This window comes from Hylobates moloch, unplaced genomic scaffold (assembly GCF_009828535.3).
Source record: "Hylobates moloch isolate HMO894 unplaced genomic scaffold, HMol_V3 SCAFFOLD_9, whole genome shotgun sequence".
Taxonomy (NCBI): domain Eukaryota; kingdom Metazoa; phylum Chordata; class Mammalia; order Primates; family Hylobatidae; genus Hylobates; species Hylobates moloch.
This window is the reverse complement of record NW_026652284.1, coordinates 101,862,826-101,879,698: the sequence shown is the minus strand read 5'-3', so window position 1 is coordinate 101,879,698 and position 16,873 is coordinate 101,862,826. Positions and strand designations below refer to the sequence as shown.

General features: G+C 38.3%; 1 protein-coding gene and 1 long non-coding RNA gene across 2 annotated transcripts in view; one reads left to right on the top strand and one right to left on the bottom strand.

The window, feature by feature from the left end:
- HAS2 (hyaluronan synthase 2) overlaps positions 1-10,698 on the top strand; it is a 29,071-nt gene extending 18,373 nt beyond the window's left edge. Inside the window, exons 3-4 of the mRNA XM_032758490.1 lie at positions 5,649-5,750; positions 7,786-10,698. Of these exons, the coding sequence (XP_032614381.1) occupies positions 5,649-5,750; positions 7,786-8,715 (1,032 nt within the window). The 3' untranslated portion in view covers positions 8,716-10,698. The remainder of the gene's footprint in view (positions 1-5,648; positions 5,751-7,785) is intronic.
- On the bottom strand, positions 721-14,976 carry LOC131384227 (uncharacterized). Its single transcript, XR_009214878.1, has 3 exons — positions 14,916-14,976; positions 3,082-3,380; positions 721-765 (listed from the first exon to the last, which is right to left on the bottom strand). It is a non-coding gene; the product is annotated as an uncharacterized LOC131384227 (long non-coding RNA).
- Positions 14,977-16,873: the final 1,897 nt, after the last annotated feature.

Sequence of the window (16,873 nt, the reverse complement as noted above, 5' to 3'; positions counted from 1 at the left end):
TTTCCCCCAAATCTTGCATGTATTGTGGCCCACTTTTTAGTATATATGAGTTCTATTTATTGAGCATTTACTGTGAGCTAGCCATTATTAACAGCTTTACATACATTATCTTATTAACTAACCATTACAACAAACTTATGAGGTAGATGTGATTATCCATATTTTTCACCTACAGAATGGAAGCTTAGGAGGTAAGGAGTCTGTAGTGAAGAAACGAGTCCAAGTTTACATAACTGGTTAATGGTGGATTGGGATCCAGATGAATTTGATTCCAAGGCCCTTATATAGTACTTTTTTTGTTTGTTTGTTTCAGTAGTGTGTTTGCTCTGAGGTTGTACTGGTAGGAGTTCAGTGGGAATGGTAGCATCTTGTATTTACTAAGTAAGTATTTGTGGAATTTTTTGTTCCTGCCATTACCCCTTTTTACTAGAGAAACTGGGCTGGGGGGAATGCAGAATTTCTATTTACTTTTGGGTTAAGCTGTGGGAGGAACCAAGAACAAATTCTACACATTCTAGAGATAGTCTCATTGGGTCAAGGTTAAGATGAAGAGTCAAGGTTAAGATGAAGGGTGAAGGTTGAGATGAAGGGTTAAGCCTTACAAGCAGGAAAAAGGTGAAGCCTTTTTCAAAAGAAAGAGTTTTGATTTATTTCCAACCTGTTTCCTCATTGGAGGCAGCCAGAGTAATTAAGATTTCTCTCTTGCTGTGTTAGCTGTCAGTGCCCTTTGAAGTGGTATGGGAGGAAGTGAGGAGATCCATCAGTCTGAAAAAAAAAGACATTAAAAGTAAAACATGGAGATTTGGCATTTTAGACTTGGATCTTAAAATTTGAAAGGCATCTGGTAGAATAGAAAACAGTATTTCTACAGGAGATTTTTATTTAGATTGTTGTGAGATAAATTAACTTTAAGATTAGTGAGATAAGGCCAGGCGTGGTGGCTCACACTTGTAATCCCAGCACTTTGGGAGGCCGAGGCGGGCGGATCACGAGGTCAGGAGATCGAGACCACGGTGAAACCCCGTCTCTACTAAAAATACAAAAAATTAGCTGGGCGTGGTGGCGGGCGCCAGTAGTCCCAGCTACTCGGAGAGGCTGAGGCAGGAGAATGGCGTGAACCCGGGAGGCGGAGCTTGCAGTGAGCCCAGATCACACCACTGCACTCCAGCCTGGGTGACAGAGCAAGACTCCGTCTCAAAAAAAAAAAAAAGATTAGTGAGATAAATTAGAACAGACAGGAATGCTATAGATGCTTCCAGATAAATTTGAGTTCGTTCATGTGGTAAGATATTCTGTATATGTAATCAATTCCTATGTTCCTATTAGTGACTGTTGCTACTGAGCCATGTATTTGTGATAATTGACATAATCCTTTAGGTGTGGGTTTACTTAGAAAGTATGAAACATTGAGGACTATTACCTTACACTAATGGAATACTTCTCTACAGTCCTTTGTAATTCACAAGGTACTTTGATTTGCAGTGTCTCACAAATGTCCCATGATGATGGCAAATGGCTCATTCAAGGTTATAGAAGTAGTAAGTTACAGGACTTCAGACTTTAATTAAGGCTTCTTGATTTCATAGGTACTTGCTCTTGTAATAGGCAAAATCTTGGCTGTAGAAAATCTAATTTATTAATATCCTGCACTTTAGGCTTTTCCTAACACAGGGAGATGGAGACAGCTTTTGCAAAATCTTCTAAATTAAAATAACATATTTAATCTCAACTTCACTGTTATTTTTAAGAAAGCAGAACCTTCCCCCCGTAACCAGTTATTTTTAACCCAGGGTTGGCAAACTTTGCTTATAAAAGGCTAAATAGTAAATATTAGGCTTTGCAGGCTATACGGTCTCTGTTGTAACTAGTCAATTTTGCTGTTGCAGGGTGAAAAGCAGCCATAAATAGTAAGTAAATGAGCAGGCAAGGGTGGATGCATGCCTTTCTGAGCTTTCCTTTCTGATACAGCATGCATCCAATAAAACCTTATTTATGAACACTAAAATTTTAATTTTGTATAATTCCCATGTGTCACAAAATATTCTTTGATTTTTTTTTTCAACTATTGAATAATGTAAAACCATTCTTGGCCCATGACCCATATCAAGACAGGTGGCAGGCTAGACTTGACCAGTAGGCCTTGGTTTGCCAATCCCTGTTTTAGATAGGGAGGAAATGGAGGGAATTAACTCTTGGCTGGCGCAGTGAGGCAGGAAGAGTGATGGTCTTATGCAATTTAGTGAATGATTCTGTGGTTAAGACTGAGGTGGCTGGTTCTTCTAAATAATGTGCTCTTGTCTTGACATGTTTCATTTACTCAAAAGTTGGTGACTTGCTTCATTTCCATATCTCCTAGTGAGAAATCGTATAACTAGTGATCATGTGGTTTCAACAAATTACACGGATACACTTAGTGTGGCCAAAAAGATGTTTCAGTTTGTTCTTTTTCTTGTGTGCAAATCCTGTCCTGTAGTTTTTCCTTATGTGAGGTTCAGTTCTCCTTGAACTGGTGCATGTCTCCCACAGATTGTAATCCAGGGCTAAATAGCTGACATTCATGAAATTGCATACTTACTATCGATGAGTGAGGAGATGGCTAGAAAGCCTGTTCTTGCTGTATGGATTTTAAGAAGGGCTAAAATTATGGTCTTTACACCCTACTGAGTAAATTCCTTTGTGTCCATGAATACACATGCTTTCACAAACTGTCAAAGACCATGGCTTTCTAGCTGGCATTCTATCACCAAACAGCATCCAGTAGTTGAAAAATTTTAAAGCTGTTAAATCCCATGATAATAAACCCTTTCCCAAGAGATTTCTGAGCTTTCCTTTCTGATATAGCTAAGTTCACCATGTGAACAATCTCTCTCAGAGAACTTCTGGCACTTTGCTATTGGAAATTGGGAGGGGCAGGGACCAATTTAAATATGCAGAACCTCATAAATTTGGTTCCAATGTAGTCATTTCAAAGAGGCAGTTCTCCTGGCTTGCTTGTGCTCACAAGCAGACGGAGTTATTTGAACATTAACTCTGGATTGCCCCCTTCCTGTTGTTTTTAGTCTTATTTTAGCCTGGTTTTACCTTTTCCAGCTTGAGTCAACAGAGGTGGGTGTGGTCATAAATTCAGGATGCTGGAGGCTAAAGATGAGTTAGACTTTCTGCCTTCATCTTTTTCTAGCCTCATCACAGACCTCCTGCCCAGCTCATAGCCACATACAACCCAGGGATAGACCGGGCATGGGAGAGGCAAAACATCACTTTCGGGGGAATTCTTCTAGGTTCCAGAGGCTTGAGATGCTTGGCTACAGACCCAAGTGTCAGTAAAATCCTGTTTTTTACAATGAAAAGCGAATGCCTAGCTTCTGCCTAATTTTTTGAACCTAAATGGAATGACAAAAAGACAACCAATAGGGTTTCATTTAGAAAATGAGTTCTTCTAAATAAGGAGAATAAAGTTTTAAAAATTCAGAAGTTAACCTCAAGATTGCTATAATTAAACCTAGAAGGGTGATAGGTTCACTTTCTGATGCCCCATATACTCCACACATTATGATTTTTATGCATTTAAATTGCTGTTTTCACCAGCATTCTTCATTAACATGAAACCTTTTCAGAAAAAAGCTAGTAGTAAAATTGAGGTAGATACTTTTATTTTTTATTTTATTATTTTTTTGAGATGGGGTCTTGCTGTGTTGCCCAGGCTGGTCTCAAACTCCTGGGCTCAAACAATCCCCCCGCCTTAGCTTCCCACTGCTTTTCCTAACACAGGTGTTAGCCACTGCACCCAGGCTAGATGCTTTTAAAAATGTTGGGATCCCTTAGTTACTAATATGAAGGACTCATGCTACATGTATCTAACGTCTCCTTTAATTCTGAGACTTTATGCTTCTACTAATTGATTAATTCCCTTTTTTTTTTTAAATTCAAAACTGGTATATCAAACCCTATTTTCTGTAAGACAGGGTCTCACTTTGTTGCTCAGGCTGAAATACTATGTTTATAGAGTGGTTTGCAGAACTGTTAAATAATTTATTTTGATATTAAAGAAATTGGCTAAATCTTGATTCAGTCCGACCAGTACAGTCAGACTTGATGGCAGAATAATGGGAATTGCAGATAATAAATACTCAGTCTCTGCCAATCATGCCATTCATTGTCTGAATGGGGATATCAAGCTGATTAATCACATGACAATTCTGATCAATTTATATTTGTTAGGACTTTGCTGCATTCAGCAGAAAATAATATGTCCAATTAGTAAATGTTGCAGGGATAGGGAGATGGGGACTTTTTTTCCTACTTTTTTTCTATTTCTGATTTTCTCTGATCATACAGAGTAAGCTCCATTGGCAGGTATAACCCATCAGCCTTTTCCAGCAGTTTCACTCCTTTCCTAAGAGAAAAGGAGTGACTTAATCTTATTAGTGAGTGTGGAAGGAATAAAGGGAAGCCCAGCTCTTTCTCCCTGGCTTTTGGGAGTGGGCACTCCCCCAGGAACAGGTATCAGCTGTACCTTTTGAAGGGACATACAGTGTATCTGCAGGAGGCTAGTCCCACTGAGAGCCTCTCTGGGACTGGGTAATTCTGGGAGTTACTCAGAATTATGAAGCCCACTTTTCCACATATAAAGCCCTATTCTCCATATCAGCTTTGTAAGCGTACAGGTAATAGTTTGGTTTTCCATTTGCCTTATTATTCTTCTGTTTAATTTTTCAATTGATTTGGAAATCAGTCTGAAAAGAAAAGCACAGTTTATAGCCCTGTGCCCTTGAGACTCCAATAGAAATATACACAGTTATAAACTAATTCCAACAATTTTCTTGAAGTTGTGGTTGGTCTGGTTTCAGACTTGCTTTTTTTTGGCTCATAGAAAGATTGTGTTTAAAAACAACAATGGGCATTTCTAGAATAGCTTAAAGTGATTTATATCCACTTTTAAATTCAGAGGGCTAGATGAACACTTAATACTTTAGAATAAAAAAGTCCTGCAAATCCCCTTCCTGATACAATGTCATTTGCTAAGCCCAGGTCATATGGACTTTAGAACTACACAATCTTTAGAACTACACTATTGCTTTAGAATTATACAATCCTATGTAGGAGAATGGCTCTCCTGTCATTTATTTACCGTATTAAATGAAAGGTAAAATCATTATTAAATATGTCTCCCTTTCAATAATGTCATAGAATTTTCTTATCATTCAGACCTGAAAGACAGAAAGGCCTAAAAGCTTTATTGAAGGTAACTAGAAAACATTCTTTTTTTTTCTTAAACAGACCTCTAGGGGGACCAATCATTATAGTTTGCCAGGACTGGGGGTTACCTGGGATGTGAGACTTTCATTGACAAAATTGGGAGCATCTATGGCAAACTGGGACAAGTTGATCACGCTACAAGTCATACTTAGCACATCACTTCAGCTGTTCTACCCAGCAATGTCATTAACTTAAATATTGAGTTTGCCGAAAAATAGGCTCTTTGTATTGGCCATGATATAACAAGGCCTCTGTTATCACCATGATACTTGCTTACTGAGGCCTTGTGACAGTAAGATGAGGACACACTATGTATGCGAAATTTTGACTACAGGGAATGTATTTATAGTTCTTCCTTTTCTTTAACTCATTTTTCATTTTCTTCTTTGCAGGTCTGTGATTCAGATACTATGCTTGACCCAGCCTCATCTGTGGAGATGGTAAAAGTTTTAGAAGAGGATCCCATGGTTGGAGGTGTTGGGGGAGATGTCCAGGTACATGGCTTCATTTTTTTTGTTTTGCATGAAATACTTTTAAGAGCACTTTGACTCATTGATTCATTGAACATACATTTATTAAACACTAACTCTGTGCCAGGTGTTGTTCTTGGTGCTTGAGACACATTAAAATGTGCCTCGGATCTGCTTCACTGCCTCTTTTCCTATGTAAATTGAAATATAATTTAGAACTTTCTTGCTTAGTCCTGGGGTATAACCCATTTCTGTAGTAGCTGATAAGTTATATGCAACTTAAAATAAATGTGTAATGATTTCCACCATATACATTTGGGCCATAACTTAATTATTTCATGTTCTGCTAAAAATTATTTCATTACAAGGATTAAGAAATAGAAGTATGAGCCGAGCGCAGTGGCTTATGCCTGTAATCCCAGCACTTTGGGAGGCCGAGGCGGGTGGATCACCTGAGGTCAGGAGTTCGAGACCAGCCTGACCAATATGGTGAAACCCCATCCCTACTAAAAGTACAAAAATTAGCTGGGCGTGGTGGTGTGCGACTGTAGTCCCAGCTACTTGGGAGGCTGACACAAGAGAATTGCTTGGACCTGGGAGGCGGAGGTCATGAGCCGAGATCATGCCCCTGCACTTCAGACTCGGTCTCAAAAAAAAAGAAAGAAATAGAAGTATGGTAAGAAATTGATATATATCTTATACCTATATACCTAAAGGATGATCAATATGTGGTTGATTAAAAAAAATCTGAGTCAAAAAGGAATAATTAAAAAAAAAAACAGACTCAAATGTATACTAGTGAGAAAGGCAAAGAATGGAAAAGCGGTTTTCCAATATTGTCCATCATTTGTTATTGATGAAGAAACAATTAATGAAACAAATTAATGGAGGTAATTTGACATTTGTGAGATGGAAAAATGAGTATGTGAAAATATGTGAAGATTAAAATAAGATTCTCTTGCAAATATGAGGTTAGATTTTAGCAAAAGGTAAGAAAGCACATGGAAAATAGACTTTAAAATTTAGATATTATCATGCTGTATAACCCATTTTATATATATGGTTTGATAGCAAAGGCAAAGAAATTACATTAGAAGGGACAAAGAAATAGCCTGGTGATTTAAAAAAAAGGAAGCTTGCAAAATCCATAAAATTGAGACAGAGGAGAGAATGTAGAAATATTGCCCCAAAAAATCTGATAACTTTCAATAGCCTTTATATAAAGCATTATTTCACGATTCAAATTTTGCAGGAAGGCCATGGGAAACTCTCCTATTGCTGCTATTGCAAAAAAGTGTGGATAAAGGAGAGGAAAAGTAATAGCTAAGGATAGGATCAGTTTGAAATTAAGCAGCACAGGAGGAACTGGGACCTAAAAACATTCAAATCTTAGATGTTATGAAAGAGTGCCTGGGAAAAGAGTTTACGGATTGAGAACTAAAGCCTGAAAAAAAATCTCAATTTGGCCAGGTGCGGTGGCTCATGCCTGTAATCCCAGCACTTTGGGAGGCCGAGGCAAGCAGATCACCTGAGGTCAGGAGCAAGACCAACCTGGCCAACATGGCGAAACCCCGTCTCTCCTAAAAACACAAAAATTAGCCAGGCCTGATGGTGCACACCTGTAGTCCCAGCTACTCGGGAGGCTGAGGCGGGAGAATCACTTGAACCAGGGAGGTGGAGGTGGCAGTGAGCCGAGATCGCCCCACTGCACTCCAGTCTGGGTGACAGAGCGAGACTCATTTCTAAATAAACAAATAAATAAATATGTCAATATGATAACACAACAAACAGAATAAGACTAGCAGAAAGAGGGTAGAGAATGAAATAGAAAAAAATATTCACCACCAAAGAATCGCAACGCATGCATACAACGTAACAAATAGTAACAGAATCAGAGAATCAGAGAAAACATAAAATAACCACGCCAAAAAGAGGAAGGAAGCCAAAATAGGAGGATAAAATAACAAATCTTACTCCAGGTAGTAACCTCAGGATGGAATAGGTTTTGCTGGAATTTTTAGCTAAAGCTTACCTATTACTTATGTTTTTCTTCTTGCAGATTTTAAACAAGTACGATTCCTGGATCTCATTCCTCAGCAGTGTGAGATACTGGATGGCTTTTAATATAGAAAGGGCCTGTCAGTCTTATTTTGGGTGTGTCCAGTGCATTAGTGGACCTCTGGGAATGTACAGAAACTCCTTGTTGCATGAGTTTGTGGAAGATTGGTACAATCAAGAATTTATGGGCAACCAATGTAGCTTTGGTGATGACAGGCATCTCACGAACCGGGTGCTGAGTCTGGGCTATGCAACAAAATACACAGCTCGATCTAAGTGCCTTACTGAAACACCTATAGAATATCTCAGATGGCTAAACCAGCAGACCCGTTGGAGCAAGTCCTACTTCCGAGAATGGCTGTACAATGCAATGTGGTTTCACAAACATCACTTGTGGATGACCTACGAAGCGATTATCACTGGATTCTTTCCTTTCTTTCTCATTGCCACAGTAATCCAGCTCTTCTACCGGGGTAAAATTTGGAACATTCTCCTCTTCTTGTTAACTGTCCAGCTAGTAGGTCTCATAAAATCATCTTTTGCCAGCTGCCTTAGAGGAAATATCGTCATGGTCTTCATGTCTCTCTACTCAGTGTTATACATGTCAAGTTTACTTCCCGCCAAGATGTTTGCAATTGCAACAATAAACAAAGCTGGGTGGGGCACATCAGGAAGGAAAACCATTGTTGTTAATTTCATAGGACTCATTCCAGTATCAGTTTGGTTTACAATTCTCCTGGGTGGTGTGATTTTCACCATTTATAAGGAATCTAAAAGGCCATTTTCAGAATCCAAACAGACAGTTCTAATTGTTGGAACGTTGCTCTATGCATGCTATTGGGTCATGCTTTTGACGCTGTATGTAGTTCTCATCAATAAGTGTGGCAGGCGGAAGAAGGGACAACAATATGACATGGTGCTTGATGTATGATCTTCCATGGTTTGACGTTTGCAGTCACACACAACACCTTAGTTCCTCTAGGGGCTGTACAGTATTGTGGCATCAGATAATGCCACCAAAGGAGACATATCACTGCTGCTGGGACTTGAACAAAGACATTTATATGGGTTTATTTTCATTCTGCCAAAGTAAAACAATACACCAACAAGAAGAAACTCAGATTTAACCTGTTATTTCTATGAAAATGGGATGAATTCTTTGTTTATGCACTTTTTCCTTACTGTGCATCCGCCTGAAAGTGTTTTGCCCTATATACCTCACTAGCCATGCTTTATGTGGGTTATCATGGAAGAAAAGGATTTTGGAAACTCAAGGAAAAGTTCTTTCAACCTATACAACCTAACTTATGGACTGTTTTGATAGATAATTTTTTTTTTAGGAAGGATTTTAACTTTACCAAATGTAATGCCAAAGGAAGTTTTAAAGGCCGTTGGCTGTGCTGTATTTTGATATAATTGTACTGTGTTTTTAAATTTTGTATGCCAATCTTAAAGACAAATTTTGCATATTCTCTATTTTACTTCTCTGCCAAAATAAACCTGTTCTTCCTTTTTTTAAAATAAAATAAGTTCTTAAAAAATTTATAGTTAAAAAATCCTGCCCAAAATGTGAAGCTTGGTTGACTGATGTTCATGATAGAAAGAATAAAATGTTTCTCTCTCTCTACCTTTTAAAATTGAATAGTTTATTTCTGTGAAAGAAGTATTTAAACTTTCAATATTTTAACTTTTTGTTTTTATTTCTTTTAGAAAAGGCCAATATACCTATCACACTTTGGAAGTAAAAATACACACTTTCGTGTGTACCTAAAAAAAAAAATCATTGAAAATCAAGGCCAAAGGTAGTGCAATTTTTTCATAAGATTTTTTAAAAAAGGGAATGATAGTCTTTGAAAGAAAGCAGTAGGCATCCAGCACTGGACAAAACATGGGTATCAAAGATGAATAATCTTTGGAGATTCTGGCAGTGTTTTCCCAGACCAAGTCAAATGGAAAGTGGAGAAATTATCTGTATAATTTTGGACACATACAATGCAGTTTATCAAAGGTTTTGTTCTGTGGCCTGAATTTACTGGGTCCTACCTATACATTGAACATGTTTTGCCTGTCTTTTTTTTTTTTCAACTTGCCAGTTCACTTTACATGTTAGTATAATGTTTACACGGGTGAGTTGGATAATTTATAAAACATATAAATTCAAAATTGGCAGATAGAATCACCAAGTATCTATCCTCTTTTAATTTCAAATGAGGAATTTTGTTTTTCTGAATTACACAGATCATCACTTCCTATTTCCTGTTCTGGGCCTGTATAAAAATGTCTACACAGTAGAAGTGACATCAAGGTTTAATAAGTATATCAATGATTGGCACATATAAAAATTGTTGAACCAAATACTCTGAACTTGGCTAATTTAGTTACCACAAGGCCTCCATTATCCAGTTTTATTTTTTACACAATTGACCTTGCCTTGTAGCTGGTGCTGTGTAGACCTGTGTTGAAAACACAATCGGAATATATGAATAATGGAATAAACAGCATTATGGTGAGGCAGAGACACATGGAGAAGTGTTAAAAAAAAAATGGGCTTCCTGCCTTTCTGCCTCTTTTTTATGCAATCGTCTATGTTACATCTATCCTGCTTAAGAAAAAGCTGCACATCCTACCTTCAGAGTACAAAAGGTACATCTCCTGAAACTCAAGACTCTCACTGATTGGAGAGCTTGTGGAAAACAAACACACCATGCCAATAAATGAGACGAAAACTTGAGTTTGCCTTTTTAACTATTTATGTTCTAAGTTAAGCTTTGATAACATTCAAATGTCAAATTCTCTCATTCTTATAAAAAGTTGAATTAATTGCCTGTATTTATTTTAGCAATTATTCAATGTATTTCCAGTATAGGATGTATAGTATAATTAATTTTTTGTAAATAAAATATTTTTGATAAGATTATTGCCTTTTTTTCTAAGGGAAGGGGGAACTTTGTTTTCCTGATTATAATGGTATGAATTTAGGAAGGGGGGTTTTAAAAAAAATGATGGTTGGTAAAAAAGAATATGTCATTTAATGTTACTTATTATTAGGTATAAATCCCCAAAATTGGTGTGGTTTGGAAATCTGGAAAACCAGAGAGAGAGGAAAGAGACTGCTTAACTATCATTACCGTTGTCTATAATCTTCTCTTTCTTCTGCTTCCCTTGAAAGCACAAATTTAGACAATTTTTTTAATTATAGTAACTTATAGCAGGAAAAAAATCAAAGATATGCAGAAATATAAGCAAGCTTGTTTATTTCAGCATTATTCAGAAATAATAAAACCTTAACCTAAAATCAAATGATGAGGGCAATAATTAAATAAATCATGGCATTTCTAAAAAATAGGATGTCATTAGCTATTGAACACAATGTTTTCAGAGAACACGTGGATTTTGGAGAAATGTCACATTAAAAAAATAACCATTTTGTACAGTAACATCCCAATTTTATAAAAGTGAAGATGTTTAAACGTGATTATCTCTAATACTGGGAATGACTGATTTATATTGTGTATATGTTTTTGTATTTTCCAGATACTATAAATATGTTTTTATAATCAGGAAAAAAAAGACAATAAATACCGACTTTTTAAAAAGTGAGTTGGGACATCTAACAGCATTTTCTGATTAGAGGAGCTTTGATAGTAATTATCTCATTTTACCTCTTATCCCTCAAATTCATCTTATTTCCCAGTTCTATTGTGTTACTCTGTTTTCTAAGAATCCTTCATTACTTTTGTACTGCTACATTATAAACTATAGCCACTGAACATTATTGTCAGATAATCCAGAAATATTGATGGTTCTAATCTTAATAATTCACTGATAAAGTCACTTGGTGACAATCTTTTAATGTAAAGAGACTTAAAGTATACATTTTAGGACTGGGCATGGTGGCACATGCCTGTAACTCCAGCAGTGTGCAAGGGATTGCTTGAGGCCAGGATTTTGAGACTAGCCTGGGCAACATGGCAGGACCCCTTCCCTACAAACAAGTTTTTTTTTTTTGTAATTAGCCCGGTGTGGTGGTGTCACCTGTGGTCCCAGCTAGTGAGAAGGCTGAAGTGGGAGGATTGCTTTAGCCCCAGAGGTCGAGGAGGCTACAATGAGCTGTGTTTGCACTACTGTACTGCAGTCGGCAACAAGAATGAGAATCTATCTCAAAAAAAAAAAAAACCCCACAAAACTATTCTTAATTTACCAGCATTACCAGAACAGGCAACAAGCCAGATATATCCTGCAGCCCATAGTTAATGACCCCCGCTCCTTAGAAATCTGTTGACTTAATTTGTACCATTAAGTACTCACATTGACACCTAATTTTTGAGCACATACTATGTTTTAGGCACTACCAGAAGCATGCTTTATAGATTAGTTATTATGTCAGTCCCAAGAAGTTCCATTATCATTACCATTTTAAGCATGGAAGCTGAGTGAAGTTTAAAGAAATTTGGTAGCTTAATATTATAAAGCCAGTACATTGTAGTGGTGGAATTTAGGTCCAGACATTATGACATCAAGCTTGCCCCTTCAACTAACGCTACTCAGTATTTTGTTCACTGTCCAGCAGCATCAGCAGCATGTGGGAATTTATTAGAAATGCAAGTTCGTGACTTTACCCCAGGCCTACTGAATCAAATTCTCTGGATAATCTGTTTAATAAGATTCCCACCCAGGTGACTTTTACACACATTAAAGTTTGAGAAGCATTGCCCTAATGTAGTATCTTATATTGTTCCCTTCAAACTGCGTATCATTTCTAAGATATTCATTCAAATATTGTATTCTCTCATTGAACTTTTCTACTTTAATATAATTTATGGGTGTTGGCAGATATCTGGTTTTAACTAAGTTTATGAAGTACCTGTTATAGGCTGGGCACTATGGCTCATGCCTGCAATCCCAGCACTTTGGGAGGCCGAGACGGGTGGATCACCTGAGGTCAGGAGTTCGAGATCAGCCTGGCCAACATGGTGAAACCCCGTCTCTACTAAATATGCAAAAATTAGCCGGGCATGGGGACTTACGCCTGTAATCCCAGCTACTCTGGAGGCTAAGGCACAAGAATCACTTGAACCTGGGAGGTGGAGGTTGCAATGAGTGGACATCATGCCACTGCACTCCAGAGGCAACAGAGTGAGACTCTGTCTCAAAAAAAAAAAAAAAAAATTCCTGTCATGGGCAAGAAATGAAGTGGTGTACATTGTGTATATACTCAAAGAACTTACAACTGAGTAAGAGGGATATTTACACTGTAAGTAAGACGGTAATTACAATGGGATTTGATGCAAAATAGAATAATACTCTTTACAGAGTGGCATGGGACGTAAAAAGAAAAAAGTGAACATGTACAATTAGCCTCATAATGGCAGGTTTTAAGATAGCCTAGTATTTAGGTTGATTCTTTAAAGACATGCAAACTTGGATGGGAATTAAGGATTTTTCAGGTAAAAGAACATGAATACAGCGATAGTGGTGTGCTTTTAATATGTGGTCCTTTAAACAGAATTAACAAATTTAATTAAAGTGGAGGTTGTAGTTAACCAAGAGTGGGACATGACTATAGACAGTAAATTTGAAGGCTGGGCGTGGTGGCTCACGCCTGTAATCCCGGCACTTTGGGAGGCCGAGGCAGGCGAATCACCTGAGGTCAGGAGTTCGAGACCAGCTTGGGCAACATGGTGAAACCCCGTCTCTACTAAAAATGCAAAAATTAGCCGGGCATGGTGGCACGTGCCTGTAGTCCCAGCTACTCGGGAGGCTGAAGCCAGAGAATCGCTTGAACCCAGGAGGTGGAGGGTTGCAGTGAGACGAGTTCACACCATTGCACTCCAGCCTGGGCGACAGAGCAAGACTCTGTCTCAAAAAAAAAAAGCAAGTAAATTTGAAGATGGATGATAGAAGACCATAACACAACTGGGAGAAATACTAGAATGAGATATTTACATTACTTTTGATAGATGACACACCCATGGAATTTTTGGACAGGGTTCTAACATTGTCATAAAATAAGGCACTTTATGATGTTTGGTTTCAAAGATCTCACAGAAACAATTGTGTTTATAATTACAATATGGCCGCAGCATGCTTGTAATAAACTGGTATTGCTCTCCCAGGCACCTGACCACATTCATTGTATTTCTTCCAAGGCTGCCTCTTGCTTTACATTCTCAGGTCATCACCTCTTGACAATTACCCAAGCACTCTCTTCAGCTTTTGTTTGGTTATAAGAAGCCCGTAACCAGCTAGTTTTTATAATCATTTGATCCCACCTTTGCCATGTCATTCAAATTCGTCTCTCATCCTTGTTAAGACTTTTTAAATCCCTTACCTGAACTGTTGAAAATACCTCCTGATGGCTGGGCGCAGTGGCTCTCGCCTGTAATACCCGGACTTTGGGAGGCCAAGGCAAGCAGATCACCTGAGCTCAGGAGTTCGAGACAAGCCTGGCCAACATGGCAAAAACCCGTCTCTACTAAAAATACAAAAATTAGCTGGGCGTGGTGGCGTATGCCTGTACTCCCAGCTACTCGGGAGGCTGAGGCAGGAGAATCACTTGAACCAGGGAGGCAGAGGTTGCAGTGAGCCAAGATCACACCACTGCACTCCAGCCTGGCACAGAGTGAGACTCCATCTAAAAAAAAAAAAAGAAAAAGAAAGAAAATACCTCCTACCTTTCTATTCTCCATTTCTGTTTCATCCAATGAATTCTTTGCATTTCTGTTAAAATTATCATTCTAAGGCCCAATTCTGAATACAAATATTTAACTTCACCTCATTGTCAACAAGATAAAAGCATTAAATATATAAGAAATTATTCAAGACTGATGATTATTTTCTCCCTTGAAGTCCTTTACTCCTACTATTTTTCATGTCCTACTAAACTAGATTTTTTTGCTCCCTCTTGAACACACTTTGCCCTTCTCCTTTGTTAGTATTTGCTCTCAATTTTAAATGGCTTTTCAGCTTTGCCCTTCTCCTTTGTCTTTGTTAAAGGATATTTGCTCTCAATTTTAAACGGCTTTTCACCTTTCCCCTTATTCTCATATCTACTTGTCAAAATTCTTCCATATTCTTCATTTTACTAGCATATCCTTTACCCAATACCTCAATTTAAAATGATTTATTTACCTTCACTCTTAGTGTTCTATTTTTATCTCTGTCATGCGGTCCAGACTTTCTTCTGTCTTGTTTTATGAATATTAGTGCATGTGGTAACAACCTGGTGGACGAAAAGGCTTTTGAGGCTAAGCCTATGTCTTTATCATTTTTCAATCCTCCATGGTAACTAGCATAGTCAGGTGTTCAATAAAATTTGGTTAATAGGCCAGGCGGTGGTCCACACCTGTAATCCCAGCACTTTGGGAGGCCGAGGTGAACAGATCACTTGAGCTCAGGAGTTCAAGACCAGCCTGGCCAATCTGGTGAAACCCCATCTCTATACAAAAAAATAAATTAGCTGGGTGTGGTGGCGGGCTCCTGAAATCCCAGTTACTTGAGAGGCTGAGGCAGGAAAATGGCTTGAACCCAGGAGGCGGAGATTGCAGTGAGCCAAGATCGTGCCACTGTACTCCAGCTTGGGTGACAGTCTCAAAAAAAAAAAAAAAAAATGGTGAATAAGTAAACGAACACGTGAAGGAACCAGGAAGGATGGATGGACTCAAGTAATAAATCTTTTTTCAGGAAAGTTGGTAGTATTCCAGGCATTTGACTGCAGGATAAGCAGAAATCAGAAAAAAGATATCAGAAATAAGATATCAGATATCAGAACTAACAAATTTAATTAAAGTAGAGGTTGTAGTTAACCAAGAGTGAGACATGACTATAGACAGTAAATTTGAAGGCTGGTCATAGTGGCTCATGCCTGTAATCCTAGCACTTTGGGAGGCCGAGGCAGGCGAATCACCTGAGGTCAGGAGTTCGAGACCAGCTTGGCATAAGAAATATAGTCATGTAAGTGTGGGGATTTCTGTATGTGATGGGCCTTTCTTGTAGATTCATAAAGCTCATCAGCACATTAAAAGTTATCAGAAATAAGAAATTACACTTTCCTTCAATAAATTAGTTAAAGGAACTCAAAGTAAGCCATGCTTTTAATTTACTGTGGTCGTTTCCAGAAGCTCTTCCTGACCCCACTTCCTCCCACTGCCACCTTTGTGTAGTGAATTCCTATCTACCCTTCAGCCTCAGCTCAATCCTCACTTCCTCGGGGAAGTCGTCCATGACTACCATTGCCAGGTTTGTTTCTCTATTATATTCTCTTATGAAATTTCTTAGTGCTTATTTTTTTAGTTTTGTTTCTATGACTGATTCCTTGTTCAACATCTGTCTCTTAAGGTAAAGGATAAGATGGATGATGAAAGGAACTGTGTGAGGCCGGGCACAGTGGCTCACGCCTGTAATCCCAGCACTCTGGGAGGCCGAGGTGGGTGGATCACGAGCTCAGGAGATCGAGACCATCCTGGCTAACACGGTGAAACCCCATCTCTACTAAAAATACAAAAAAATTAGCCGGGCATGGTGGCAGGTGCCTGTAGTCCCAACTATTTGATAGGCTGAGGCAGGAGAATGGCATGAACCTGGGAGGTGGAGCTTGCAGTGAGCTGAGATCACGCTATGGCACTCCAGTCTGGGCAACAGAGCGAGACTCCATCTCCAAAAAAAAAAAAAAAGAAAGAAAAGAACTGTGTAAAATCATATCCGCATTGCATGCTCTGATCTGAGCACATAGTGTGTCACAGGTTAGGAACTCAATATAAATTTGTGAACAGAATAAAAGCATGAGGGAATAAAGCTCCCAATATAGGTTGGCAAACACCCACAGAGTCAGAGTTATTTTTTCTTTTAAGTCAAAATCTTAGCTTTTTAGCTATAAGGAACTCCTTCATCCCTGGGTCGACTTATAACTGACGATATGAAGAGAAGCTAGAGACAGAAATACATCAGTGTTGGGAAAGAAAAAAAGTATGGGCAGGAGGCTGTTCTTCAGTTGTGAGAAAGGTGAAGTAGTAGAGTTCACTAGAATTTCTATAATGAGGATGCACAGATTCCCCCCCCCAAAATTGTTTTTTTAACTTACTAATTTAAAT